Source organism: Ambystoma mexicanum, chromosome 7q (genome assembly GCF_040938575.1).
Source record: "Ambystoma mexicanum isolate Mex_15411 chromosome 7q, UKY_AmexF1_1, whole genome shotgun sequence".
NCBI lineage: Eukaryota > Metazoa > Chordata > Amphibia > Caudata > Ambystomatidae > Ambystoma > Ambystoma mexicanum.
In genome coordinates, this window is record NC_090941.1 from 518,313,645 (window position 1) to 518,341,259 (window position 27,615).

At 48.3% G+C, this 27,615-nt stretch overlaps 1 protein-coding gene across 3 annotated transcripts in view; it reads left to right on the forward strand.

Annotated features, from left to right (window-relative positions):
* RUBCNL (rubicon like autophagy enhancer) overlaps window positions 1–27,615 on the forward strand; it is a 166,299-nt gene that overhangs the window by 84,888 nt on the left and 53,796 nt on the right. For all 3 annotated transcript variants that reach the window (XM_069639061.1, XM_069639060.1, XM_069639059.1), the window contains exons 5-8: window positions 11,942–12,149; window positions 19,231–19,338; window positions 23,104–23,164; window positions 23,290–23,422. In XM_069639061.1, the coding sequence (XP_069495162.1) occupies window positions 11,942–12,149; window positions 19,231–19,338; window positions 23,104–23,164; window positions 23,290–23,422 (510 nt within the window). The remainder of the gene's footprint in view (window positions 1–11,941; window positions 12,150–19,230; window positions 19,339–23,103; window positions 23,165–23,289; window positions 23,423–27,615) is intronic.

Sequence of the window (27,615 nt, forward strand, 5' to 3'; positions counted from 1 at the left end):
TACAGGAACATCTGCCGTTTTAGATCTGAACAAGTGGTAGAAAAAATTGGCATCGTACACATTTACTATTGGAAGGGCAGCGCTGACCACAACTCCATCCACCAAAATGCACCTCCCCCCCTGTGGTCGGCAAATGACATTGAAATTGTAGGGATCTGTGTATTAATGACCGAACGCCTCTTGTCTGGGACGAGTGATCGTTATAGTACCTATGGGCGCCCAATTTACTGGCAACGGATTTGTGCAATCCTTTAGTAGCATGTTTCCTGCAGTAACCGAAAACATTGTTCCTCTCGATATAGGAAAGAGGTTTACGCGCTGTGGTGGGCTTGTTCAGTCCCCTAACGTTCCAACTCATAAATATCCCAGCAATGTAGGAGTATTTGCTATCTTCCAGCTCTGGATGTCGGGTGCAGAGAAACCATATTAAGACTATTCTTCCTGGTTTGCTTCAATAGTGCATGTTCAAGACGAATAGACGAAGCATTTGGCCTTGCGGGCAGGGGGCATCGGGTCAAGTCTGCGTGGGCACTTTTTTTTTTTAACGAGGATCTTGTTTGACAAGAGGCTGTCTTTGTGCCTATACATCAGTAGTACATATGCAACTTACAAGTATAGCCTAAAGAGGATATGGGTATGCATTTTCTTCATCCACTATTTCTAATGTGAAGACATGCCCCGTCTCATCTTGTAGAAAGTGCAGGTTTGGCGGATACAGCATGGAATAATTAATGCAATGTTCCCAGAGATGTGTCTTCACTCCCAGGAACGTTTTGTTCTCGTTCTGGTCCAAGAGGGCAACATCCAGATAGAAAGACCCTGTTTGGTCCGTATCGCAGCGCCCCCTTCTCTCTAGCATACCTCAAAAGAAAATCTCTGTCCATGTAGTTCAGGATGCGCGAAATTATAGCTCGGAGTGGGGCGCCAGGTCTAGGCTTGGGCATCTTTGCCCAATGTGCTCTCTCAATGAGGCGATGGCGCAGGTGAACCCAGTGCCTTCAGAAGCCGCTCTTCTGCAAAACTCCCCATTTCCTGGCCGGCCGTTCTCGGGCACCCTGACAATGCGCATATTATTGCATAGAGCGTGTACTTGCCATGGACAGCCTTCAGATGTTTACTTGTTCAGATAGTGGAGCCAAGCTGTGTGATGCTGTCTCATTCCAGCTTCGACTTGAGGTCAGTTATGCTGGAGCCAGTATCGTCTCATCTTGTATTGGCCGAGGCAAATCCCTGCTGCATAGTATGAAGGAGGTGTTCCATATTGGGGAGCGGTGGACAATTCTGGTGATGATCCCGCCTTCAAGTCATCGGCTATGCGATCTGGCAAGTCCCTGTGAAAGCATCCCTGTTGCGCTGCTTTTTATTTCTGCTTTTAAGCGATGTACAGTGCAGGGTGGTTGCCAGCCGGTCAATGCATGCATCCTCATCCAGCTAAGTGCCCAAAGTCCCAAACTACTGTCAACACACAGGCAAGCAGCAACGATGGCAGCTGTTTCCAACAGTCGAGATTGAGGCTTAATCTGGTTAGCTGCAATGTGTACACCAATACCTTCTCCCAACCCTCAGCAGCCGGTGGCATGGCCTTGGCGCACAGGCAACAAAAAAGGCTCTCCACTCCCCAGCCTTGCCATATCCGCCTGCAAACAGAGGCTGGACGGACTGGGATACTGCAGCTCAGTGTAGCAGCTTCAGAGATGGTGCCCTCTCGCCAACGGGGCAGAACAAGCAACAGTAAAGCCCTCCACTCCTGACCATCCCTCAGCCCGCACATCGATGCCAGGCAGTGTGGGACGATGCTGCTTCCAGTTGCAGCTCTGATCCTCTCCTCACATGGCCCGAGGTCGGGCCCAAGTCCCATTTGCGCGGCAGCAGGAGATTGCCTGCAGTGCCAGCACTACTCAAAGCCCAGGGGCCACCACCGACCCCCAGCTGAGGATTCCGTACTGCAGCACAAGTGTGGAAGCTCATCAAGCGCTGCTGTTGCACCAGGCTATGAAGAAAAGTTAACCGTGCCATGCCAAGCTCTTCTCCTGAGCGACCAATAAGGCGGTCACATAACAGCACCGCAGAAGTAAAAGTATGATAAATGTAAGTGCTAAGGGGACTCTCTCCTGCGTGCAACCACACTATGGAAGAGACTATAAGCAAAGAGTAAAGACTACAAGAAAACGTGGAAAGATTATAAGAAAAGGACAAGGATGTAAAGAAAAGTGCAACCATCATCACAGGAGTGGTAGTAAAAATGAAGCTACAGAAAACCAAAGTTCACAAGTGGATACTGATAGAGACAGATCTCTATAGATTCAACACTGTCTGAAACCGAAGCCTGGTGTGTAAATCACTCTAAATACAACGTAATATCCTTTTATGCAATGTCGCGGCTTGCTTAGATTTCAGAGAATTGTTTTAAGGTGATCTAAAATAGAATCACTGATAAATTATATTTCAGTAGGGATTTTCAAATAACCTTTTGGAGGAGTAAATGCAAAACCTGATCACTTGAAAGATCCCATGTTCTCTCTGGCTCTCGTTGGAAATCCCAAAAAAAGGAATAAAGGGATTTGGTAGGGTTGTTGGGGTAGGCGCATTGGAGGCGTTGGATGCATATAGATGCACTCCCACCATGTTCATGGGATGCTCTCCATTCACGCTTATGAGGGGGAGGTGGGGTAAACTGGTTTGAAGCTGATAACAGCTGCTCTTAGCAGAGTGGTTACGTAGGTGAATATGTCTGAGGCTTTGGAAAGGGTGCACAGTCGCTAGGAGTGGATGAGGTTGTCTGGTGAACAGAGCACCGACCAATGTGAGAGTTGGTTGTTGCATGAGGGTGAAGAATCGCATATTTGTGCCAAAGGGTGGAAGCGTGTTAATGTCCCCACTATTTGTGGAGAAGGTTGGAGCGGGATATGTGGTTCTGGATGATGGATCGTGTTGAGTGATAGGAGGATAGTGGTTCATATGGGCATGCTGGTGGTGCCACGCGACCAGGGTGAGTCTACCTTTTGGCCTCATTCATGTTCTTTGGAGGACGGGGGTGCGAGTGCGTGGCAACGGGGGTGTACCTGTTGTGCGAGGGGCAGACCATGCAAGTGTGCCTGTACAGGAAGTTTGCATTCTCGGTGGTGATTCTTCTGGGGCCATTGGTGGCACAGCGGTGCAGCAATGTCCCGGTGTCCAGGGCAGCACAACAAAGATCAGGATGCCTCCAGTTAAGTTGAGAGACTGTGTGGTAGAAAACGTGAGAACTTTACCCAGGGCATCCAGAGTGTTAATCTGTTGCAGTGTTCCTTTTAACTTTCATTTTAGCTTTCGCATTTTTGCTCTCATTTGTGTGTATCCGTTTAGGAGGTTCCTTATTTGTTCAGCATATTTTTTAGGCTGTTAGTGTTATTGTTGTTGTGTGTGTTGGGAGGGAGAAGTGTAGTAGAATCCCCTGTGTGTTATGTTCAAAGGAGATTCCACATTCGGTTCTTACCTGGCGGTTGGTGGGGCTCTAGTGCGGCTGTCCTTACCACCTTAGTCGTCTCCTCCGTCTTTACCACACAATACTTCTGCTTGCTACAAGGAGTGTTAGGCAAGATTGTATGCAGTACCCTGTGGGAGACTGCAGCATCCTTGTCACCTTGGCAATTGGTAACCCAACCTTTGGTATAACCATGTACTACAGAAGTTGGTAGAGTGACTGAGCAGCCAGGCCGATCTCAAGAGGGGTCAGTGGGAGCTGTAAAGGTTGTAACAGAGTTTCACAATGACAGTTATTCAAATACACACTCGTACATAAGGTTTCTTGATTAAAACAATTATTTATTAAACAGTTGAATAACCCTTCTTTAGAAGGGAGAAAAACATGTAACACTTTAATACACACTTCAAAACAGACTCCTAGTTTCTCTAATCAGTTGATGGGGATGGCGCACACACACACTTCCTACACCCTCGGGTGACTTAAATAGCAAGGACACTGTGGACATTGATTTATCACTGGTACATTTAGACCAATGCTGAGTTTTGTGCAAAAGTAAAATCTGGGAATAAAACAAAGATTAATAAATAATGTATAAACTGTTGAGCCCTCCAATGCAAAGTAAACTGTTTCCTTGGAGAAAGGCAAAAGCACAAGTTCAGAGGTAAGAAGAGTCTCTCAGGGAACCAGGACAGCCAATGTCTAGGGGAGCTGAAGACCTTCGTGCAGGTAAGAAAGTCTTGCACAATGTTTTAGTGTAAAGTTTGTAGAAATGAAATCGGGCCACACACTGGGAGGCTTGTAAAGGGCAAAGCTGCAAGCAACTCTGCAAGGGCAACCAAGACCAGTCTCAACTGAGAGCTAGCAAGGCTACACAACAAGAGGTAAGTCCTCTTAGTTTTACGGTACCTTTTGGTTAGAAGAAAAACTGCTTCCAGCTGGCTTCTGTTCCTGTCTAGGTCTACGAAGGGAAGGTTGGCAGCAGCAATGGGCAAACTTCCGATCAGCAGCACTTAGCGGTTTCAGCTCATCATGTGTCTCGCAAATAGCACCACTGTGGGTTCTTGGATACCACTATGGACTTTCCTCGCATCTGGGATCCAGCACTCTGTTGGGGTGGCTCAAACTTGATCAGTCCTGCTTCAAGGGAGTCCGAAGGATATTCCTGGAGCTCAGGTCCGACTTAAGTGATGCACCCAGTCTGGTGTTCCTCTCCGTGGCACTTTGGTTCCTGCAGCAGCAATGGAAGTACAGCCAGCTCCGAGAAGATGTCCAGACAAGTTCACTTTGGGGTTGATTGGTCCCACCAACCCAAGGGGAGAAGTCGTCTGTTGCAGGGCTTCTCTAGTCGAGGTGAATTCGGAGCTTTAGCAATGCAGAAAGGCTTCACTGGGCAAACCAACGGTCCAGGTGTTGCAGCAAGTGTCTCTTCCAAGTTCTTCTTTGGATTTCTTCGTCCAGTGGTCGACTGCCTTCCAAGCAATATGCCTCGCCTTTTATGCAGGTTTCTCCCAATTTGAAGCCTAGCTGTCACTCTCATTGCAGGGTGGCTGTCCTAAAATCGCATTTGGGTGCATTCCTGTAACTAAGGGGATTAAGCACAGGGAGTTTTGGGCACCTCCCTCTCTTCCTGCCCCTGCCAGACACGCTGGAGCCAAAGGCGGGCTTCACCAGTGAATCCCGCCAAAGACAAAATGAACAAAGTGACCAAACCTGGTTTGGCGTACAGAATATATCTCAAGAAGGACCTTTCCAACAAGAAATGTCAAAAAAAAAGACAGGGCCGTTTTAACGAAATGGGGCACCCATACGTGTCTTATTGCCGCCCGTGAAAAAAACACCCAATTGTAGGAAAAAGTAAACCACTGCCACCAGCCATTAATTGTACAAAGGGTAACATAACATTTTTACATGAGAAACTAGACAAAGGGGATACTAAGTAACCCCTCCCGCGTTCCTATTGTAAAATAGTGTGTGCTGGGTCTAGAAAGTTACAAAATGCAAGTAAAGTCAGTTTCACTTCACTGCTCTTTGAAACAGTAGTTTCACCAAGAAAAGGTAATCTAAGACTTCCCTGTGTCACTGCAATGAAGGTGCTGTGTGTCACAATACAAAGATGCCTGTGCTCTGTCTTGTATTGTTTCAAATCCCCCACAGAGGGCATGGCGAATTTGGGATAATTTTGCTTGCTAAAATGAGTGGGAAAGGCAACCAAAAACTGCACTGTCTGGTATTATTTCGCTCTATTGATCTTGGATTATCATAATTGTAAAAAGGCAACGTGTTTTCAGTGGGGCATTACTTTGAACTTAAGGGGTTAATCTATACTTGCAAAACTTCACTTCTTGATTGGTGGGGAGTGTGTGTGTTCAACTTTGCCCCATGCCCTTGTTTCCCTTTCTCGCATGTTTTTTTCCCTTTGGATTGCACGAGCCTCGTGACATTTTCAGAGCCCTCTCTTTGTGCTGCGACATCCTGGGATGTTCTTCCAGTTGGATGTCGCTGAAGCATCACCTCACGAACTCGCGTCACCCCTGGCGTTCGTGGATCTCGCCTGTTGACGAGTAAGCCGGGCCTCCGCCCTCGTGACTGGCATCACCTGACCAAAGAATGCCGCTGGCTCGGCCTCGAGGCCGCCCCGGTGACGGCGCTGTTCGTTTAGCCTGCACACCTCAGCAGCCGCGCCAGTGATTTCCTCACCGGCCGCAAGATTTAATGCGGCACACGCTGTTCTAAGTTTAGGTGTTTACTTTGTTTGATATGCGTGTTGTTGAATCCAGTGTTTTTTTTCTTGTCGGTCTTACTTTTTATATTGTTTGGATAGGCTTGCCATCAGCTTTCACGGCCGAGGTACGTTGTGTGTGCGTGGTTTGTTTACAACCGGGAGGCAGCAGCGGGGTCACGCGTGTTCTCCGAGAATGCTTTATTTTTCTTTTGTGCCTCGCACGGTATTTTTCTTTTGTAAAGGCTCACACGGTCGGTATAATGCGCTTTGGATGTTGGAAATAGTAAAGGGGGGTTTTATTTTGGGCTGGGGGATTTTTGTGTTTTCTGTCTTGACAGGCCACACACTTTTTGCCGAGATTTTAAGGGCGAACGCCATGATGCTAAGATACGTCTAACCTAGTGCAAATAAAGGCCATAGAATGGCCCAGGAGTTCTGCCTTGCCAGTGTGTGTATTCATTGTGTGACGAAGTCGCCTGTTTTCTGCCAAGTGTGGGAAACTGGGGACCTCTGGTGAGGGGATCTGCACGGTTCACCCCCCCCCCACCCCCGCCCCTCGGATCTCCTCGACCCTCCCCCCACCCGTGTTAAACCTCAGATTAAATGGGAATGGCTGGGGACAAACGTGTGTCGGTGGACCCATTTCTCAGGCACTAATGGGGAATGGGTATCCATTGATATTATTTTAATCGCCTTAGTAGCCCAAGACTGCATTTTATCAATTTATTCTTTTCATGGCTCTTCTCAAAGACTTCAGTTCCCAATACGCCCTGCTTTATTTTTTTCGTCGGGCAAGCAAGCATCTTCCTACTGTGGGGGACACTAAACTATGGGTTGAGTGGGATTTCTTTTGGGTGGGGCGGAGTGTGGAGGGCTATTGTGGGGGATTATTGGTTTTGAGGGTAGCCTCCTTAAATACCATCTGGTCAACATTAAAGAGATGTTTATTTTGTACTGTCAATGATATATAGAACAGTAATGTTAGAAAGATCCCCAATTTGTGTTTTTTTTATTTTATTTTTTTATTTTGCCAGCAAATTTCACCTCCAATCGGAGCACTAATGAGCAATCATTCCTAGAGAGCATCTATAGCGACGCAAGCTTCACTGTGAGGGTTTCGGAACCGTATTCCTGTGTCTGCATGCATTCGGTAGTGAGGAGCAGGTGGTTGCGAGAAGCTAGAGGGAGAACTTAGGTATGATCTCCTGTAGAAAAGATGCACAAAACAGCGGATGAAGGCATACAGGCCTTGTGTTTTTCTGAAGGCAGAGAAGCCATATGTTCCCTGGCCACCGGCGGCTGCTGTTCTCCAGCATGCATCTTTCTCGAAATGGCATGTCAAGCACCCCACATTTCCTGGGCCCAAAAGTGCATTGGCCCAGCCTAGTAGGCCAGTTTGTAGGAAATCTTCAGAACAGGTGGTATATCTAGTGGGCCCCTCTGTAGACCAGGTCAGGTTATAGGAAAAGGGGGGAAAACTTGAACAGTCCATTAGGCTCTGGGTCAGAAATGGGTGGCCGCTGCAAGTGCACAGCTCATTTAACAAAGCCCTCGGACTGTGAGGATCCTGAAGAAGGCTGGGAGAAGAGATGGAGAGGAGAAGAAAGGGAGGTGGAGGTGAGCCAGACAGTCTGGATTCCATTTTTGATCGTCGTCCACTGAGTGAGACACTTTTTCTCTTGCTCTAAAAGGTAGTTGTGTGGTATATTGTGTTTTCATAGAGCTTGTTGTGGAGGTTACAAAGGCTTTCCCACAAGGGTTGCATGGAGAAGTTGAAGATGACTGGGCAGAGCATATTTGGAGCCTTTATAATATGCCGAAGGCAGTGGGGCAGCAACGGGTCTGTGGATGCCCATCGGGAAGTGGTGGCATCCGTCTGCAAGATGGGTAAACCAAAGTAGGACCGGCAGATTGACACCATGTGCTATAAGACCTCCGGCATTCAAAGGTGGAGGAGAGGTCCATCGGGACCAGAAAGGGGAGGTTCTCTTCTTCCATAATGTAAAGGTCATTGAATCTGGCCTGTCATCTTTTAATTTAGTGGTCGTTCCATTGTACTTCAATGGAGCACATCTATCTTAATCACAGAACAGGATGTTTCTGCCGGCAATAAAATGTAGCGGCATGTTTTCTGATTATCTATGGTTTCAGGACATCGATTCTTGGGCGGAAAGGCTTTTCCCAGGGAACAAGGGACCGCAACTCATGTCAGAAGTTGTGAACCCTTTGATTTTCCTTTTGGGAAGGGGGAGGATTGGGATTTCTTTGCACATGTGAATACATCTGCTCGAACGCTGTGTGCAGTGTACTTGCCTGCAGTGCCTACATAAGGTCACGCATAAGGTCTTGAGTCTTGCCTTCAAGTGCCACCTCAAACTGTCCAGTCTATCTCTCGGATCGTGTTGAGATACGTCTCAACGTAAGGAACCTTCGGCCCTCTACGGCTCCCACCTTTGTCCAGCCTAGATTCAGGCTGGATTGTCTCGGAGGGACTTGTGATGTACCGGCCCCTCTACTTTGGAACGCTCTTCCTGCTCCCATGCGTCAGGTGGCTAATCTGTCCACATTCAAAAAGGCCATCAAAACCCATCTTTTCAATCTTAACCCAGACTAATTCTTGGATCTCTTTATCTGACTGTCAGCACTACTTCTGATTCTTGATCTTCCTCTGTTGGTTTGTCTTGTCTTATTCAATGTGTGCTCTGAGGCCTACAGGCGTGCTGGCGCTTTATACAAATTAATGCATTTTAAAAAGCATGCGAGAAAAGACTGAGCTGCTTTTGTTTCCCATTGCCAAAGAAGCGGTTACATTCTGCTTTAAGGGTGTGACTCTTCTGCACGTGTGTTCCTGTACAAAAGGCTTGGTCTTACTTGTTAGTCGAGCTTTTTGGCATACTGTGGTTAAACATGTTTTGCAATGTCACAATTTTAGTTTACTTTGTAGTCCCTGATTCCGGAATGAAGTGTTCATGGGTTGTAAGCGCCATGCCTGCTTCGACATATTCTGTGCTTTGTTTAAAATTCACAGCAGATGGTTCGTGCACTACATAAATAAACTAAATACAAAAATATGTAATAATAATACCCACTGTTTCCACGTATTGCTGTGGTTGATGACTGGTTACTAGAATGCAGTGTTAATCCCAGGCCTTAGGTTGAATACTTCATGCATTGTGCATCGATAAGCCATGGCAATGCTTGAATACTCGCAAGCTATTGGCTTATTCTTTGACTGAACGGGAGCATTGAGACCATTTGATCCGTTTCACTTTTGTGTTCTTCAGTGTGCTAGGCTCCAAGGATGGGAACCCACCAGGGCAACTTCGCGCCTTCAAAGGGGATGGGAGGCCTTCCCCCTTGTACCTGGACAGTGCGGCAGCCCTGCTGCTGCAGCAGCACCTCCCTCCTTCCCTCGCGGGTGCTGGATGGTGTGGCGTAGTGGGAGCGTGATCAGGAGGAATGACACTCCAATGCTCTTCGCAGCTTCCCTCTCGGGTGCTGGATGGTGTGGCGTAGTGGGAGCGTGATCAGGAGGAATGACACTCCAATGCTCTTCGCAGCTTCCTCAATAGTCCTGCCACTTAGGCAGCGGATACCAACATCCGTGCGCATTCTAATCCGTGCTGAGAGAATTGGCCCCTTAGGTGTCCATGTCGAGGATGGGATTGTCGCAGCAACCTTCATCCCTTGCACCTCACCCCACAGCAGCACTGCTCCTGCATTTTGGCAAAACATCCCAAATCCCTTCTATACCGGATAAGTACCCAGATAAACAGTGCTGCCCTCCCTAAATCCTGAGATTTGGGGGCTAAACCTTGCTGGTAGACCAGTCACTAAGCAGAATATCAGAGGCTGCCCGTTTTTCCTACATTTTGGTGCAGATGACCAGGGGGCCAAATTTCCAGCAAAGAGCCAGCGTCAATCGGCTTTCTGCTGAGGGATCCCCCTCATCTCCCGAGGACCATCCCCTCCCTGAAAGGTGGTTCATACTAAACTAGTTATCCCAGAGATAACTGAGACATAAAGGGGAGATTTGGTGGAGATGGGCAGGTGGTGTAGGGGATCCCTGGCCAATATGGATTGTTTTGCCCTATTCACCTCACTGATCTCTTGGAGCACAGTTTTTGAAGACCCCGTGTATCTGCCCCTCTGTGGGAGTCTCTTCCAAGGTTTTGGCGTGCATCCCCCAGGGAGTGTCTTGTGGTGTGTCCGACTCAAATATGAGACCATGCCATGCCATGCCATGCGCGCAGGGATTGAATGCTTTTTATCAATGTTGCAAGGTAGCTTTGCAGCTAAGCAACCACCCCCCCCCCTCTTAAATGTTACTGACTAGTAAGAGCTTTTGGGACCACATGTATCGTGTATTTTGAAGGTCTTTTTAAATGGTGCTCATTTTGCACTGCAGCGGCTTCACAGGAATTCAAGACCAAGTTGAGGGATCAGTTTGGAAGGTGATTATAGTGAAAGCCGATGCTTCTGTACATTGTGGGCGTCATAGGTGTCCATTTTTATGATGAACCCCCCCCCCGCCCCTTTTGAAGTGTTTTTTCTCTGGCCATCCTTTGTTCTCCCCACTAGGGGGCCAGTCAGTTTGAAGACTGCTGCTATCGGCTCCTTACTAGGATCCGGACCACCTCCCTTCCTCAGGATCCTGACCACCTCCCTCTCTCAGGGGTTCCATTCTTGTTGCCTTCTCGTCTGTTCTTACTTTCCCTCTTCTCACCCCAATCTCGGCTTGTGCCTAATTGGGCCTAAACTCTGTGGCAACTTCATGCTCTTTGATGGTCCATGTGCTTTTTTTCCTCCTTCCAGCTCACTGGCACAACCTTTAGACCTCGGCTTTGTGCCTGAGGTTATTTTCTCCTCCTCCACCCTGACACATGATGCTCATCCTCTGTAAGATTTTGTGTTTCCCCCTCCTTCCTATGTCCAGATCATTACCAACTGTAACTCTTCCTTCTGCACATCGATGTCTTGATTTTTTTGGTTCTCCGCCAGTCCTGCACTTGCAGCCTCTCATTGTGTCCACTCCTATTGCTACGCCAAACACCCACACATTGTTTGTTTTTCCTGCCTGGGTTGTATAGCCCGCCATACTCCTCTGCGAGGACAATTCTTCCTAGGCTTTCCAACTGTGCATGATTTGGTATTGGCCAGGTCTTAATTGTTTAGCATCAGTGATTCAACTTTGCCTGTGCTGGGGCTCTGCGCACCGCAGACCAAGTTAATAACCGGCTGGTCTGCCATCTTGAATTCTAGAGCGCTCCTGCACATGTGTTCTTTGGAGTGAACACTGCACGGCACTGGCACAGCACCTGCTGCTCCTCCTTCTGTGATCTTCCTGCGCGTATTAATGGGGTTAGATGGAGCTCTTGGCAAGGCGCTCTTTAAATCTAATATTTACAAATCCATTAAACCCAGTGCTATAGCTCTGCCACTTTATTTTCAAAGTTACTTTTCATAATGAAAGCGGCGTTTGTTTTAGCCACACCGCACTTGGGTTCTTAAAGGGCTGGAGAATTCGGTAGAGATCTCTCCCGAGCCCACCAACCTAGCAGATGGCAGCATCCCCCCCATGTCTTCTTCCCAAGGGTCGTCCGAGGAGTGTGGGGTGGGGGAGGGACACTGCACCTTCCCCGGCATGTGATTGGGAAGAATTCCTCCAAATGAGTTGTGCATTTGATGTTTACATGTTGGACTTGCTGTTTGTGTTGAAACTAGATTGTAATATTTAATGTATTCGTTTTCAGGAGAATGAGCACTTCTTTGTCTCTGATCTGATCATTGCCGCTTTTGAGAAGATGAAATGTGACCTGCTGAGCCCGGCGCTGGAAAACAGAGCTTCAGAACAAAGGAAATTGTCCCTCCACTTGCTTCAAACAGATGTGGAAACCGCCCGCTGTGGTAGGCAAAAGACTCAATCTGAGTCTGCTGCTTCCACAGATAGTGGCTACGAAGGTACATTTTCAACATGCCTTGCTTTGCTGAATAGCCCTTAATATTACCATCCCACAATTCTACTTGTACTCCTTCCCAAGTGACCTCGCCTTTCCATTCCGTTTCCCGCCTCCCTCCTAACCATCCACTTTTTACACACTGTGGAGAGCTGGTAACCCCTGCCTCTTGTCCCTTAGCTTCTAGTTCTTCCCTCCGGTACTCTTGTCCTTTGGGTAATTTACTTCATAGCCTTGTGCTTCCCTCGTATTCCTGGTCTTGTCTGTCCCTTTGTGACATTTGTGTACCTTTATGCTCCACTGTTAGGAAAGATTTCTCGTTTATTTATTTATATTTATGTAGCGCGCAAACAGCCCAAGGGCATTGAGGCGCGATTTCTTGCATGAGCTTAGTTACAGAGGTACAGGCGTGGTAGCAGTCGTTGGCACATTATAAATAAATACGAACATAGTTATCATTACAGCTTATGCGATTGGTCTTTACAGCTTAAGCAGTGGGTCATATGGTTAGTATTCATGCTGCTACGAGAGACCTTATGAGGACCTTTACTGCACCTTTCATTCCATTTTTATGGACCCCCCCCAAACTTTGCGCTTTTTATTTTTGATCCTGACCTGTACTTTTTACAGTGCAGCAAAGCCTTAAGCTTTGCTGCACTGTCTTTTGCTCATCTGTTTTGGGGTAACTGACATATCCTTCAGGCTGTCGGTACTGGGAAACATGGTTTCCCTTAGTCTTGCGACTTTCTTACTGCTTTTAGTAACTTGGTATCACTTGTGGTGACTTTATCATTGTACATTGGGGTACACCTTTTTGTTTTGCCTTAGACTAATGATTTTTGGTTGATCTCTGTGTGCTAAATGGACAAGCTGCTGGCAGCAGTGACTTTGTACAAATATTTTTTGTTGGCGCTTTTCCTTTTAGCCTTACCGCGTTTATTACGTTTGGCTACTAACTGTGGCTAGTGTCCAAGCATGGCCGTGCCACATGTTTTTTTTTTTTTTTTGCTTGTACTTTGGCCATCTTGTTCTTTAACCACCTTCCTGGCCTGTGAGGCCAGGGAAATCCTTATAAGGACTTCCAATGCCCCGGAAAGCGGAGGCTTTTGACAGGCTGCTGGAGTCCTGTGTGTTTTTGCTGGCAGGATGTGGACTGGGACTGTTTGTTCCAAATCCACAAACTGGTTTAAGTGTGTCTGAGTGGTATGCAGGAGTCTTCCCGCCAGTGGTCCTCATTGGACCACTACTGGGTGGCGTTGGGGGGGGGGGGCGGGGTGGGTGGGCGTGTGTGTGTGTATGTGTGCGCTAGTCCTGCTTTTGGCTATTGGGAGGTTCGGCTCTTGCCTGGCTTTAAGTATAAGAGGATCCCTGCACCCATTCTTCAGAGATCCTGGAGTAACCTGAAGGAGCCAAGACTCCTGTCCAGCTGTGAGATCCATGAAGAGACCGTAGACCCGAACTGAAGGAGGCCTGGTGGCCAACTTCTGCTGCTGTCCTGGTGGAGCCCTGTCTTGCTCGTGATTTTCAGCAGTCCTGTGAGGGAGCTGCGACCCTTGGAGTGTAGCGAACATCCATTCCTGACGTCTGCTCGGTAACCTGCATAGAAGTGCCTTTGGAAGTGTCCCTGTTCGTCTTGTGGCTGACCAGCTCAGAGTTTGGGCTACTGTGCTGCCGACGTCATTGTTCTGAATTGCGACTTGGAACTTGGGGGATCCTCAGCTTGTCCTACGAGACTTAACTCTGTGAAATTTCGGAGTCTTAACTTCAAGGAGACCCGAGATAGGACCGCGACAAGTGAGACCCTTTGCTTCACTGTGCTGCCTTGAACATTGTCGGCAACGGGTTCCCTGACTCGAGTCCAGTCCTGAGAGGGGCCCTGCATCAAGTTTTGCTGCATTCTTCATCCGAGTCCTTGCACCAGTGAAAAAAACACCAACCGGGGATCCACTCTACTTGCAACCCCTACGAATCGAGGACTAAGATTGACTGTGGTAAAAAGCAACCTCTGACCTGCCAAGTCTGGGGAAGACTTTGAGGCCGAGGGGTAAGTTACAGTTGGTTTTAACTGCCCCTAAAATCTTTTCTTAACTTTTACAAAACTTTTAATATACTTAGTTTTGCCATAGCATGCTGGCACAAGCATTCCGAAAGCTGGCAACACTATCATTAGTTTGAATACCTTGTCTTCTAACCCCTAGAACTGTTCACTGGACCCCAGAGACCATACCATTGTTTTTTTTCCAGCTTCTCAAACTTTGTCGGAACTTTCCTGAACTTTTGGGCATAAAGCTCCAGTCAATTTAGGGAAGGACTTTTGATGTTAGTTAAATCTCTGTGGACCTTTTTACGGGGGTTTTGATTTTTGTATTATGCCCTCAACCAGTGACTGTATATATGTAATATCTTAGTGTTGTGTGATCTTTCTACCTGTTCGTAGTCATTGCTCATAGTAATATTTGGTCATAAATAACAGTATTTTTATAGGTGTCCAGTCAGTATGTCGATCGCATTTTTTTGAATGCAAAAATGTCAAACATTATGTCAATTTTTTTTTTCGGATGTACATTTTTTATTTAATACGTTTTTGGGGGGTTTTGTTAAGTAAAATAAAGTGTACAAAAAAAACCCCAGGGGTTTGGGGGGGGGGACACCCCATTAAAAAAAAAAAACAAAAAACTCTCAGCCACCCGAACATAGTGACTCCCAGATGCGGGAGCTCCTGGAGCAGATACCCATCACCTGTGTCTCCCCTGCCACACCACGAGAGACCAATTAGATTGGATGAAATAGTGGTGGCTATATCTAGTCTCCATAAAGGAAAGGCACCGGGCCCCTACGGGCTAACGGCTGAATTTTATCAGGAGCATGTAGCTATATTGGCCCCCCAACTGCTCGAGGTATGGAATGAGTCACTCCGGCTAGGATCCCTTCCCCCGACACTATGTGAGGCCGTTATTACGATCCTGCTCAAGCCTGGTAAGCCTAGCGATGAATGTGGATCCTACCTGCCCCTTTCATTAATGAATTTGGATACTAAAATCTTTGCTAAGGTGATCGCTAACCGCTTCCTACCTGTCATGTCATATATGGTGCACGATGACCAGTCAGGCTTTGTGCCCGGGAGATCCACGTCCCACAATATCAGAAGGCTTCTTAATGTCATGGCACGAATCGATCAGGGTGCAAGTGCAGTTGCGGTCACCTGGATGCTCAGAAGGCCTTCGACATGGTGTCCTGGAGTTACATGTGGCTCGTCCTTGAGACCATGGGCATAGGACCCAGGATGATTGCATACATTAAGTTGCTATACACCTCCCCAGTTGCCAGGGTCTGTGTCAACTCCCAAACTTCCGCTCTGTTCCCTCTCTTGAGAGGCACCCGTCAGGGATGCCCATTCTCCCCGATCCTATTTGCCCTTGCTATCGAGCCCATGGCGGACTATGTCAGGGAGCGCCACTCACGACGCAAAGGGATACGGCTACAGGATACCCCCAAAATGATCTCCCTTTACGCGGACGATGTGCTGCTGTTCATCAGAGACCCCAATGTCCACCTTGTCCCAATCCTGCGCGAAATCACCTGCATCGGTACATACTGTGGTTTCACAATCAAGTATACCAAATCCGAACTCTTCCCTCTTACAAGCTCCACAGTACAACCTGCCACTGAGTACCCGCTCCGTTGGTCCCCCGACGGGTATTAAATACCTGGGTATCCAGGTGTTCCTGACCAAAGACACCTCCTAGCTGATAACTACCTTGCCGTGGCAGAACAAGCAGAAGCCAAGATGGCGCGCTGGCGCTCTCTCCTGCTATCTCTAGCGGGGAGACTATCACTGGTAAAAATGATACTGCTCCCTAAACTGCTGTATATTTTCACTAATGTACCTATCTGGCCCGGTAAGAAATACTTTGCAGACTTGCACAAGCTGTGCGCTCAGTTTCTGTGGCACTCAGGGGCGTGCATGTAAAAAAAAAAAAAAAAAAAAAAAAAAAAAAAAAAAATTGCTTGCTATGACACTTCCCTACGAAAAAGGTGGTTTCACTGCCCCTGATATGCTGCGGTACTGGATCGCAGCGCAGGCATAGTTCGCCTCCTACTGGTACCCTGGACCCGCCCCCTCCTCCCCCCACGCCCTCATGTCAAGCTGGAAACCCTTGCGGCATCGGGCACCAACATAATGTCTTTAATACTAAATCGACGATACGAGCCGGACTTAGCCATTGACCCGGTCCGAACCACTGTGCATGCCTGGGGGCGGATATTCGCCACGGGCTCTGAGGAACACCCATATTACAAGTGGCTCCCTGCCTGGCGGTTCCCCGGGCTGGAACCCACAAACGACATAGCCCTGGCATGACACTGGCAGTCCCTGGGATACCTAGCCCTAACTGACTTCTACCCGGACGGGCAATTCATAACACCGCAGACCTGGAAGCCGGGCCACTCGGGGTCACCGTTGGAAATTTTACAATTTTACAGACTCCGAGCTGCCTTCCGTAGTGCCTGGCCTGAGTTTCCCAATGAACCCCCCCGACTCCCCTGGGATTGCCTACATCGCCAACTCAGATGGGGCCCACGGGGTGGTATCTTCATTATACAAACTCCTCCTAACTGTTACCCCCTCACAGCCTTCTAGGGCCCGGGACGACTGAGCATCTGAACTGGAGTTAGAACTCACAGACCAACTGTGGAGGAAAATGTGCTCCCACACTAATAGTCTCCTTGAACTTTCGCTATCGCACCATTCAGTACAAATTGTTGAACAGGCTGTACTACACCCCACGCAGGATCTCCAGGTTTGTTCGCTATGACCCGCGGCTCTGTCCTCGCTGCGGTGCAGAGGGTGCGGGCCATTTGCACATGTTCTGGGACTGTCCGAGGCTAGCTGCATTTTGGGATGAGATCCTGAAAACTCTGTCAGAAATCTGTGACACTGTTATTGAGCCTGTCCCGCTGGGGGTACTGTTTGGGGCATGGGGGGCCGAGGGAGCTAGAAGTGCTACTAAATTCTTAAATGTGAGCTGTATAATTGCTAAGAAGTGTGTATTGCAGAGCTGGAAGTGCTCCTCCCCCACACTCCAGAAATGGTTGAATTTATTAACATGGTCTAGTAACTGCCAGGAGGAGTACCTACGTATCCTCCCGGCCCAAAAACATCTGGACCACCTTTAACAGCTATCTTAACAGCCTAGACACACCCACTTCTGTGGACAACTCATCGCAATTATCTCTAAGTGCCACAGCTTTGGACACTTCGTGATGCTGCATTCCTGACTGTCTTTATGCCATGGTTCATATGTACCACTGTATTCAGTTAAATATGTATTTTGTCACTTTTGGCTGCTCTGATGTATGTGTAATTTACCTCTGCCAACAAAAATAAAAGATTAAAAAAAAAATTACTAAAAAATGAAACATTCGAGAAAAAAAAATCGACAATGTTTTCGACATTTTTGCATTCGAAATAATTGAATTCGAAATATTAACTATGAACTATTTTTATACATACTGAAGTGTAATCTGTGAATCCCATTGTGTGTCCGCATTGTGGACCCTTTACAAGCTCACCACCTCTTGAGACTTGGCCTAGACCCTTGTCGCTGCTACCTTGAACTGGTTTGGCTACAGCTCCCCAGAGTTGCCCCTTTCACAATTTAGGGTAGCCTTCTATACATCTGTCCACCAGGCCAGAGTATAGAAAATCAGTCCTAACATCCACCATAGTGACTAGATCGATTTTATTTTTTTCTTCATTTGGGATGCTGTGATGTATGGGACTTTCAGTTGCAATTGGATAGAACGGTTGAGGCTTGTTGGCTTGCTCTCACACTTTTTATCTCATTGGCTTTGCTGTTGTCCGTTCTCATACCCTTCCCTTAGGGTCTCCTCCCAAAAGCTGCTACAGCATATTTAAATTTTAGTGTGAAGCAGCAGGAATGACAATCTCCTCTTCGCTCTCTCTCTCTTCTACCGTTTTCCAGGTTTCCTCTTGCACGCCCCCCCACCTCCCTTATCACTTCTGTTCTCTTGCAGCACTTTGAAGCAGACTTAGGCCTTATGTTGGCAATATTAAAGCAAACGGCATAATCTAACTTTCTTCATTTACCCCCCCAATTCCCAACCCCCGCACTTCACATTCATGTTATATGCTTTTTTTCTGTTATATAGAGGTTTACATGCAAAGGGCACCACTTGAGAGCACTACAAGGACTGGCGGTACGGGGGTAGGAGAGTGGGGTAAGAATTGGGTCAAAACTGCTGAAGGGGGGCACTGGGTGGTACAGGGTAAAGGAGGTTATGGGAAGGGAGCACACCATTCAATACAAGCTCGGGGAGTGTACTGTGGTGTAGCTGTATGGTGCCTCCTTCCCTCTTTGATATAACTTAAGCATGTTCAAGCAGCTTCAGTGTGGCGTAAACGCTGTATAGGCCACAACCTGATTAGAATGACAACACCATGGTGGGGAATGGCTTCAAGGAAAAAGTAGAGGTTTTATCGCATTTCGTGGAGACTTTTACTGTTGCCCTTCTGCTCCTTTTATTTGGGACACATTAATCACCCCGCTCCTTTGCCTGGCGGTGTCATCTTTGCCACTTCCTGTTTGTTTACTGCTGCAGGGCGGATGATGGTGGCAAGAAGAATTGGTGGGAGTGTTGGCACATCTTTCAGAGCTGGGGTGACCCTGTGCTTGTGTTCAGAATGTGCATCTTGTCCTGCAGCCCTTCTCTCCTCTGGTTGTATTTCTTTCACATCATACTTGTCCCCTCTGGCCATCTTGTTTCTCCACCACCTCCTATCTGTTAGCACCCCCTCAACCCCCAATATTGCTCAGTGAGATTCTCCGAGCCCGGTGTTTGCCACAACTCCACTCCGCATACATGTGCTCTTTCGGTTTCTTATCTTGTGAAGTGTGATTGTTGGGGGCTGTGTGGAATGTGGTAAACTATTTGCCTTCTTTATCCTGTGATTGCCATCAAATGGGCCCGCCACTGTTTTACCGTTTCAGAAGGTTGGGGGGGGGTTATTCGTTGTACAGAACGTTGCAGAAGGCTAAACCTATATCACGTTTGCTTTCCCAAAGGCTCTGCTGTGCTACAGTTTACCCCGACTGCAGAATCCATTTTAGAACTGGATGATGAATTTAACTGTCCATCAGAAGGTGAATCTGATGACGAATATGTTGTAATTGGTAAGATTTGCCATACCTTTTATACTGTGTGCATGTCTGTTACAATCCTGTACAGGGGGTTGTATTGGAATTGTCTAACCCCTTTCACTTGTTTCCTACCCCCTGCACGATGCTCGCCTCTCACTGGTGTACTATGACCTAGCTCCTTTTCAGCATGGTCGAACAATGTTTAGTTCTCCCATTGCTGTACTACGGACGTACTGTTGCAATTCTAGAAGTTGGAGGACAGTGCATCAGTGTATAGGAGGAGGCGGTGTATGGATCGCCAGTGCATATGAGCACTGCCCTCTAATTGGAGAGGTCCCGGCAACATTACTCCTTGGCATGGCTCGCCAATTAGAGAAACATGAAGCTGAATGAATGTGCATGGTGTTAAATGGAAAATGCAGGAAGTGTTCTAAAGTCCTAAGTGGACCTCTGTGTGTGCGGCCATCTCGGAGTGAGCTGTTCAGCTGATGTAAGCACCTGGATACAAGCTAAGTTTCAGAAGGGCGTGGTGTTGGGACAGAATTGCATTTGGGGGTGAGGGTTTTGCAGTTTCATTTTATGGAACCACTACACTTTTACTTACTGTTACTGATGCTGAAGTCCCCCTGCCTCTACTTCCCTTTTTCACTCCTTAAGAGTATATGGTCCTGGGTCGCCCATAAGGCTCCCAGGACCACAGGTGCTTCATAAGCACCCCCCCCCTTCGTGCCCTAGGGTGATTGGATCACCCTACATTGGTTTTACGGTGTAAGCTGGTGGCAGCTGTTTAGCTTTGGCTTCACCAGAGGTGCAAGCGGAATTTCCATCTTTAGTAACACAATGGGCCTCATTACAACTCTGGCGGTAGCCGTGCCGGTAAAACCGTCAGGCTGCCGCCAGAGTTGCGATTTCTTTCTGGCGACTGGCTCCACGGAAACACCGGGGGATTACGACCCCGGTGTTCCTGGAAGTTAGGTGCCGGAAAAAATGTAAATCCCCATTCCCATTTGAGTCCCAAAGGACTCAATGGGGATGAGGGAATCACCGGCACAGTTAATAACTGTGCCGGTGCTCCCCTGAAAGTCTGCAGGCGGGCGGGACGGCACCTGCGTGCAGACCGAGTGTGCCGGTCCGGTAACCACTGTGCCGGTAGGCTTAGCGGCACCGTTGTTACCGGCACGCTCATGAGGCCCAATGTACTTTAATGGTAGCCATTGGGGTACTTAGGTTTTAAGTCCTTCTCATGGCCATTTTGCTTTAGCTGCTTCTTAGGTTCAGGAAAACCATGAGGCAGGCCTAAAATGGGTGTTGTGCCCAATGTGGAACACTCTATAGTGATTTGAGCTGGTCTAGACAAGTTCCTGTCCCTGGGCACGCCACTACTTGGCCCGTGGGGTTGGGTGTTGGGTGTTAGGCATTTTCTGGGGTCACCCTGGTTGTCTGGCTATCCAAACCTTGGTTTTAAATCCCTTAATGGGATTGGTGGTCTGGCAGAGACCAACCCCTGCGTGTTTAAAGGACCATATTGGGGAACCCCCATTTCTGCGCTTAGAACTGCTGGATTTCTGGATTGTGAGGCGGTCATCTCACCTGCTGGATATTTTGCTGTCGAACACTGTTGTAGCCGGTTTTAAGACCAAGTCTGGGCATGCTGGTGGCACTGATGTCTCTTGCCTGTTCTCTGGTATTTTCAGGTGCTAGTTGTCTTTACGGAATCAGACTACCTGGTCCTTATGCTGGAAACCCCCCTCCCCCCTCCTCTACATGGACCAGACCTTATATCCCGGGACAGTTCTCATGGCCATTATAGCACAGTTTTCTACAGTTTATCATCAGTGTCTCCCACCTTAGTGCTGGAAGCTGCTGCCGCCTGGACTGGTGTTGGGACCCGAACAGCCCAGGACATCTGCTGCCATCCTAGGTTGCCACTTTTGTAGTCCAACAGGCATTGGGTGAGGGGCTCTCTTTCATGATGTTTCCTCCGTCATCCTGGAGCTAGCTCTGTTGCTGAATCTACTCCTGGATGGTGGCTGCTACTCCTGTGAAGGACAATTGTTTTTAAGCCATCGGATAGTTGTTGGCTCCCATTTCAAGTCCCTGGGTGACTGATCCTTCAACTCGCCCTGTAAATGTTTTTACGTGGATCAACACTAAGTACTTAGCACTGGGTCCTGGGCTGAAGTGGTGTTCCTGATGACCCTCATGTGTCCCCATTGCCCATGAAGGATCACAGCAGGTTGCCCTTCAACCGCATTTTCCCCTTGACTTGCATTGAGGGCTGTGTCCTGCTTAGTTGCATTCTGTCCTGGGGCTGCTGGTTCTGGAACCTGTCACTGGATCTCTTCTTGGGTGAGGCTCTTCTCTAGTGTCACCTGGGGTGGTGGGGGGGGGTTGTTTGGGGGCGGGAGGGTTGGGGGGGGATAGAGGGGAGGATATGCAGCCAAAAACCAGGTCAATGGATTCCTTGGTCTAGAAGATGGAAGACAGGACATTGCAAGGACGTTTGCAGCAGGGATCATGGAAGAAGGCTCCAAGCAAGATTTTTCTCATGGCTGGATGTCGCTGTGTGGATTTGGCGTCTTTTTCAGCAGCACATTAAGACCGAATATCGCCGGTCAGATTCTTGTCGTTTGTGAGGTCCAGAACTCTGAGGGGACTTTATGTACTCAATTCAGGTATCTGGAGGTCCAGCAGGATGCCCACAAAGTTTCAGCAAGATTCGGAATCAGAATACTGTGCACCGCGCAATGGCTTGAGGTCCCAGCGTATTGAGGTCCTAGTCCTGCAAGGTCGCAGCATGACATGGATGTCTCAAAATGCAGGTCTTCTTGCGTCTAGTGGGTCTCACCAGGCTCTGGGTCAGGCCGTCTTTCGGGATCCCCAGGTCGATTGGAAGGAAGGGCTACAGCAGGCTCTCCAGTCGCTGGAAATTGTCTGTGCTGCAGAGTTTCCTTCATCTTATTCGGTTTCGGTTCCAGTGTCGACTTGTCAGCAGCTTCCATTCCTTGTATGTGTCGAAGTTTCATTTAGTGGTTCTTTTCTTCATTTGCATTGTACATTCGCCAAAAACATCAAATTAAGGACTCTCTGCATGATGCACTGGGCTTAACCCTTATCCCCCTTTCACATGCTTAACATTCCAGCGCTAATCTCCCTCCCCTCTTGGATGAACATCTCTTGCCCCCTCCCCCTGCTTTTTTTATTTTTATGAAGGTCCTGCCAAGACAGTGAGTCTTAATATCGCAGCTCTGGCAATGCCCCCGCTTCTCCCCCCACACCTTTGGATTGTGCCTGACCACCTTGCCTTGCATAAGGCCCTGAAAACCTGCCTCTTCCAGCAGTAAATGTCCCAATTTGTTGCTATGTCACCACTTGCGGCACGTGGCATTCTCCACCTTGGTGATCTGCATTAGTAATAATATTTTAAATGTTATAAAGTAGTGGGGCGCAGGGGCGTGCACGGGTGTGTCTTCGTGTCATAGGAAGTTCGGGAACATGTAACAATTCTTTGATATAGCTTGAGGTGTTTTAGCCCTGGAATATAAACTAGCTGCAGATCAAACGCACACAAAAAGTGGTCCTTTAGTTCCGAGAGGTGGTTTGGAAACCGCTGTGTTTCCTTTTTATCAAAATGTTACGTCAACTACCTTCAGGCAGGATTTATTTTAATACTTCATGGCACTGAAAGTTTCCTATATGCAACATGTTTTTTTCTTCTCAGAACTAGAGCAAAATTGTAGGAGGAATTGATGGTTATCTTTATCCATTTTTTGAATTTTTTTTTTGTTGTTGTTGTAGAAACAGAAGACTATGAGAAGGCGGTCACTGTTCGTCCATGCCCTGAAGACACTGTGGAGAGGTAGTGTGTTCAATTTGGGGTTTCAAAATATATAGAAGTATGGAAAATGTCAACCTATGACGAATAGCTACTCTGAAAGAAGTACACGTGTGCTGGTGCTTATTGACTTTGCATTCTCGTTTCAGATCCTCTTTTGTGCCTGGTTCAAACTCAGCAGAAGTAACCGCACAGCAGCTGTATAGAACCTTCCGGAAGTGCTGGCTGCAAGCTGAGGCCATCTACCACGCAGAAGGCTCCCTGAGCAGAACCGAACAAAGTGTATGTGTGCCAACAAGAGGGAGAACCTAGGTCCTTCACTTTTTTTTCCAGTTTTCAGAATGGTGAAGCTGGTTTGCATATCCTAACCTTTCTCTAGCGCATGCGTATCGTTGGTCACGCCAATTTAGTGTGTGCACGTTTTGGGATTAAGTCTTTCTATTGTGCACTTCCATGTTTTTCCCTTGGCAACAACTGTTTGTGCTAAGTTACTGTTGCTACCTCCCACAGTAAAGTCACACATGTTTGCATAGCAGCCTGTACCCTAGGTCTGTTGGTAAGTAAAATGGATAATGAAGTAAGAGTGCACATTCCTGAAGAGATCAACATCCCTCATTATTTTAACTTTGTGCCCAGCTAGACTGACTGGAGCCTCCCCACTGACTGTATGTTGTGGGTACCTCCTGTGGGTGGGACCTGGGTGAATGGAGTGGGTGACCAATATGCACTCCTTGTTGTGGTTGTCTGGTTTCTGGCATGTGAGACAAAGACTGAGACAGCCCTGCCCGAAACTGGCCTGAATGCAGTGTGTAGTGTTGAATGGCTGGGTACTTGTCCCAATCCACATTCCTTGTTGTGAGTGTCTGAAAGGGAGGAGTGTGGCCTGAATGCACTGTGTGCCTGATTGGCTGACTGACTGCATGAATGCCCTGCAGTATGATTGGCTGCTGAGTGTGTGCCAGCAGCGTGGATGAGAGAGGAGATAGTATATCTGGGGACCTCTCACCACTGGAAAAGTGTTCAGAAGGGACCTTTGGTTGAGAAGCGACCATTGTGCTCCTAAAGCAGCCAGGGAGCTGAGTCTCCACTCTATGAGTAACTGGAACTGCTGATCCTCGACGTCCAGCTGGAAGAAGATTTGCTGTGGCATTTGCTTCGACCGATCCGAAGGCTGACGAGATCGTCGAGGGCTGACCCGAGAGAGGACCTGGTAAGGCGCCCTCTTCCCGTGCTCCGAGGGACCATCGAGCACCGCTCCATCTTCGCCGAAGCGCCCTGGAAGACAGATCCTCGAAAGGCTGTCGACCCGAGACGGGACCGCCGAGGAGATCTAAGTGGAGCACCCGGACATCGACGCCGTCGAAGTCCATTGCCGTCGACCAGGGTTCGCAGGTTTGTGGAATCGCTGGAGGCCCGTCGAAGTTGTGTTGCCCAGCCGTGGGAACCACTTGACGCCGTGCCGCCGACGACCGGAGCCGTCCGCTCCTTTGCCTAAGAACATCCAATCGAAGGACTCTCTCGACCACTTCGTCGACCTCTTATCCTGCCGGAGAAAGTCGAGGACGACCAACGCGCCGAGGAGAAACCTGCCGGTGGGTTTCCCACCACCCGACGACCTCAAAGACTCGGACGACTCGACGCCCTTGCTGGGCTCCCGTCTCTACAATCTTTGCGGTCCAGAACTATTGTCATCGAGGTGCCCCGCACACCTCCGCCTTGCAGGAGGCCGACGCCCCGACGCCGACGAGCACCGCTCGGACGAAGCTGCCGCCTCTTCGACATCGTTCTACCTCGTTTATCGACGGACGTTCGACGCCCCGTGCCTCCCGCTTGAAAGGGAAGGCATTCAAGAAGGGCCGTCGATTCCCCGTCGCCGAACAGCGAGTCCCTCGACGTTTGTCGACGCCTTTTCGAGGAACTCTACTCCACCAGGTACATTTGGGGGGGGTAAAAACATTATAGGGGAAAATAAGACTTGCAGAGCAATATATGGACTGGGCTTGTGCTATATCTTTCTTTACAGGTTGCCCCGGTGGGGGGGATCTCCACACAGAACTGTGCCTAGTGGTAGGGGTCAGTATTCTGCCTATTGCTCAACCATCTTATTTTCTCTCCTCTCTCTATTGCTGGTTTCACTCTATTGGTCTGTGTGATATTGTACAGTATTGTTCATGCACTTCAATGAGATCTAGGGTGGTACCACTGTAGAATTGTAAATATTTGTCATTGTAGATTTTGCCAGAGTACAAAGTGAGTTATCATGATAAATGTACATAACCTTAACTTTTGATTATATAAAGACTGTGTTCTAACCAATACAGAGTGTGGATATTCCTTTGTGGGGGCTTGGGGGATACACTGTACTTAAGAACCAGCCTGCATCACCTCCTGAGAAGCTAGGCCTTGATTGCTCGACCATTGCTACCGAATAGAGAATCTTGGCTGGGGTCTCCTGTGCCTCCCCTCCACCATATAGGGAGCGGAAGTACAGACACCCCCCACCGGTCGTTGAGATCCGTTCTCTCACACTGGTGGCAAGCGGTGGGATGCTTATGGTTTTAAGAATCAGTGTATAACCGTGCCACTTACAAAGGATATTTGCCCTTTATTGAATTAAGGTTTAGTTGTGTACAAGGTAACTGCATTACAAACAATGGAGTCTATTGCGAATGGCAAATTAACTCTGATGAGCTTGGAGGCTCTCCAGAGTGCTTGTGAAGCTAGGGAGTTAGACTTTGTGGATAAGTCTAGGGCTGAGCTGATAGCTGCCCTGGTGGACTACCAGAATGTTGGTGAAACTCTTGATGAGGGGGGGAATGCAACCAATGAGGACTCTGCCCCTGGGGTTTCAGCTGAATCTGTTTCTGGGAATGCCACCATTCCTGCTGCCTCTGTTCCAAACTCCAGCAATTCCTTAGAACTTGAGTTATTAAGGATGAAATTGGCCTTTGAATACCGCAAGTTGGAAATAGATGCTGAGCTTAAGAAAGAGGAATTGGCTCAACAAGTGGAGCTCAAGAATAAGGACCTTGAACTCAAGAGCCAGGACACTGAATGTCAGAGGATCCAGCTAGAGAAAGCTAGAGTGGAGACTTCAGCTAGATCCAGTGAGAGTGTCAGGTCCCCAGCCACCAAGTTTATGAAAGATTTGGTTGGTGTATTTGTGGAGGGTTCGGATATCCTCCAATGGATTGAAGCGTTTGAAATGGCTTGTGAGATTCATGATGTGGATAAAAGAGATTGGGCGAAGTGTTTGTTAAGCAGAGTGCCTCAAACCGGGTATGACTGTATTCTGAAGCTGAGTGTGGAAGAAAGGGGTCAGTACGAGTGTATGAAGTCTGCTTTGATTGCCAAGTTCGGCAAGACACCTACCCAATACCTTAGAAGGTTCAGGGATTTTAAGAAAAAGGAGAATATGTCTTGGGTTGACTGGGTGAGTGCTGCGCACATGAACATGATGGGGTGGATCGATGGATACAAGGTTAAGACTTTTGTTGAATTGTCCCACCTCTTGTTGTTTGAGCATTTCTCTGAAGCCTGTTCACCAGAGCTGCGTCAGTATGTGGCTGACCAGAACATTTTGGACCCCTTTAAGCTGGCTAGGTTGGCTGACAAGTGGGTCTCCCACAGGGTGTCCCCTAAGGACTCCAGTGGGAAGGACAAGGATAAAGAGAAGGGGGCCTCTCAGAAAGCTGAGGAGTCCCATAAGCAGTCACAGTCGGTTAAACCAAAACCTTCCTCTCCTAAGACCCAAAAATCTAGTGGGGATAAGTCATCTGGGGGTGGGAATAAGAGTAGTGGTCCACCTGCTGCAAAGCAGGCTCCCAGTGGTTCCAGTACCGTACCCCGCACTCCTGGCGCTTGTTGGGACTGTGGGGCTCTGGATCACAAAAGGGGTGACCCCAAGTGTAAAGGTAAGGCACTTGGAGTACAGGCTGTCAGCCTGACCTACCCTTACCCCGTGTCTGAGGTGGAGGCCACTGTCCTCCCCTCCTCTGCCGGTATCACATTTGGTGCTCCGGTGGAGATTTCCTTAGTGTCCCTTGGGGCCTGGGACCAGTACGCAGAAGTACTGGCGACTATCCCACAGAACACCCGTAGATTTTTGAGAAGTGTCGTCTTGAATGGCCAGCCTTCTACTGGTTTGAGAGACACTGGGGCAAGCATGACAGTGGTGGACAGGACCCTGCTCAGGCCAGAGGACTATGAAGGTGCTCCTCTGCAAACCACCAGGTTAGCTAGTGGGCCTCCCAAATTATCCCCTGTAGCCTTAGTCACCCTCATGATTGGCGACAAGACAGCAAAGCTTCCTGTCCTGGTTCAGGACAATGTCCCTGCTAACATTTTGTTAAGGAATGATCTAGTAGAGTTGGGATTGATCTCGGATGGTCTTCCCATGACTGCTGCTGCCGTCACTAGATCACAGGTGACATCGGGTCCGGCTGTGGGTCAGATACCCGAGCCAAAGGCGAGGC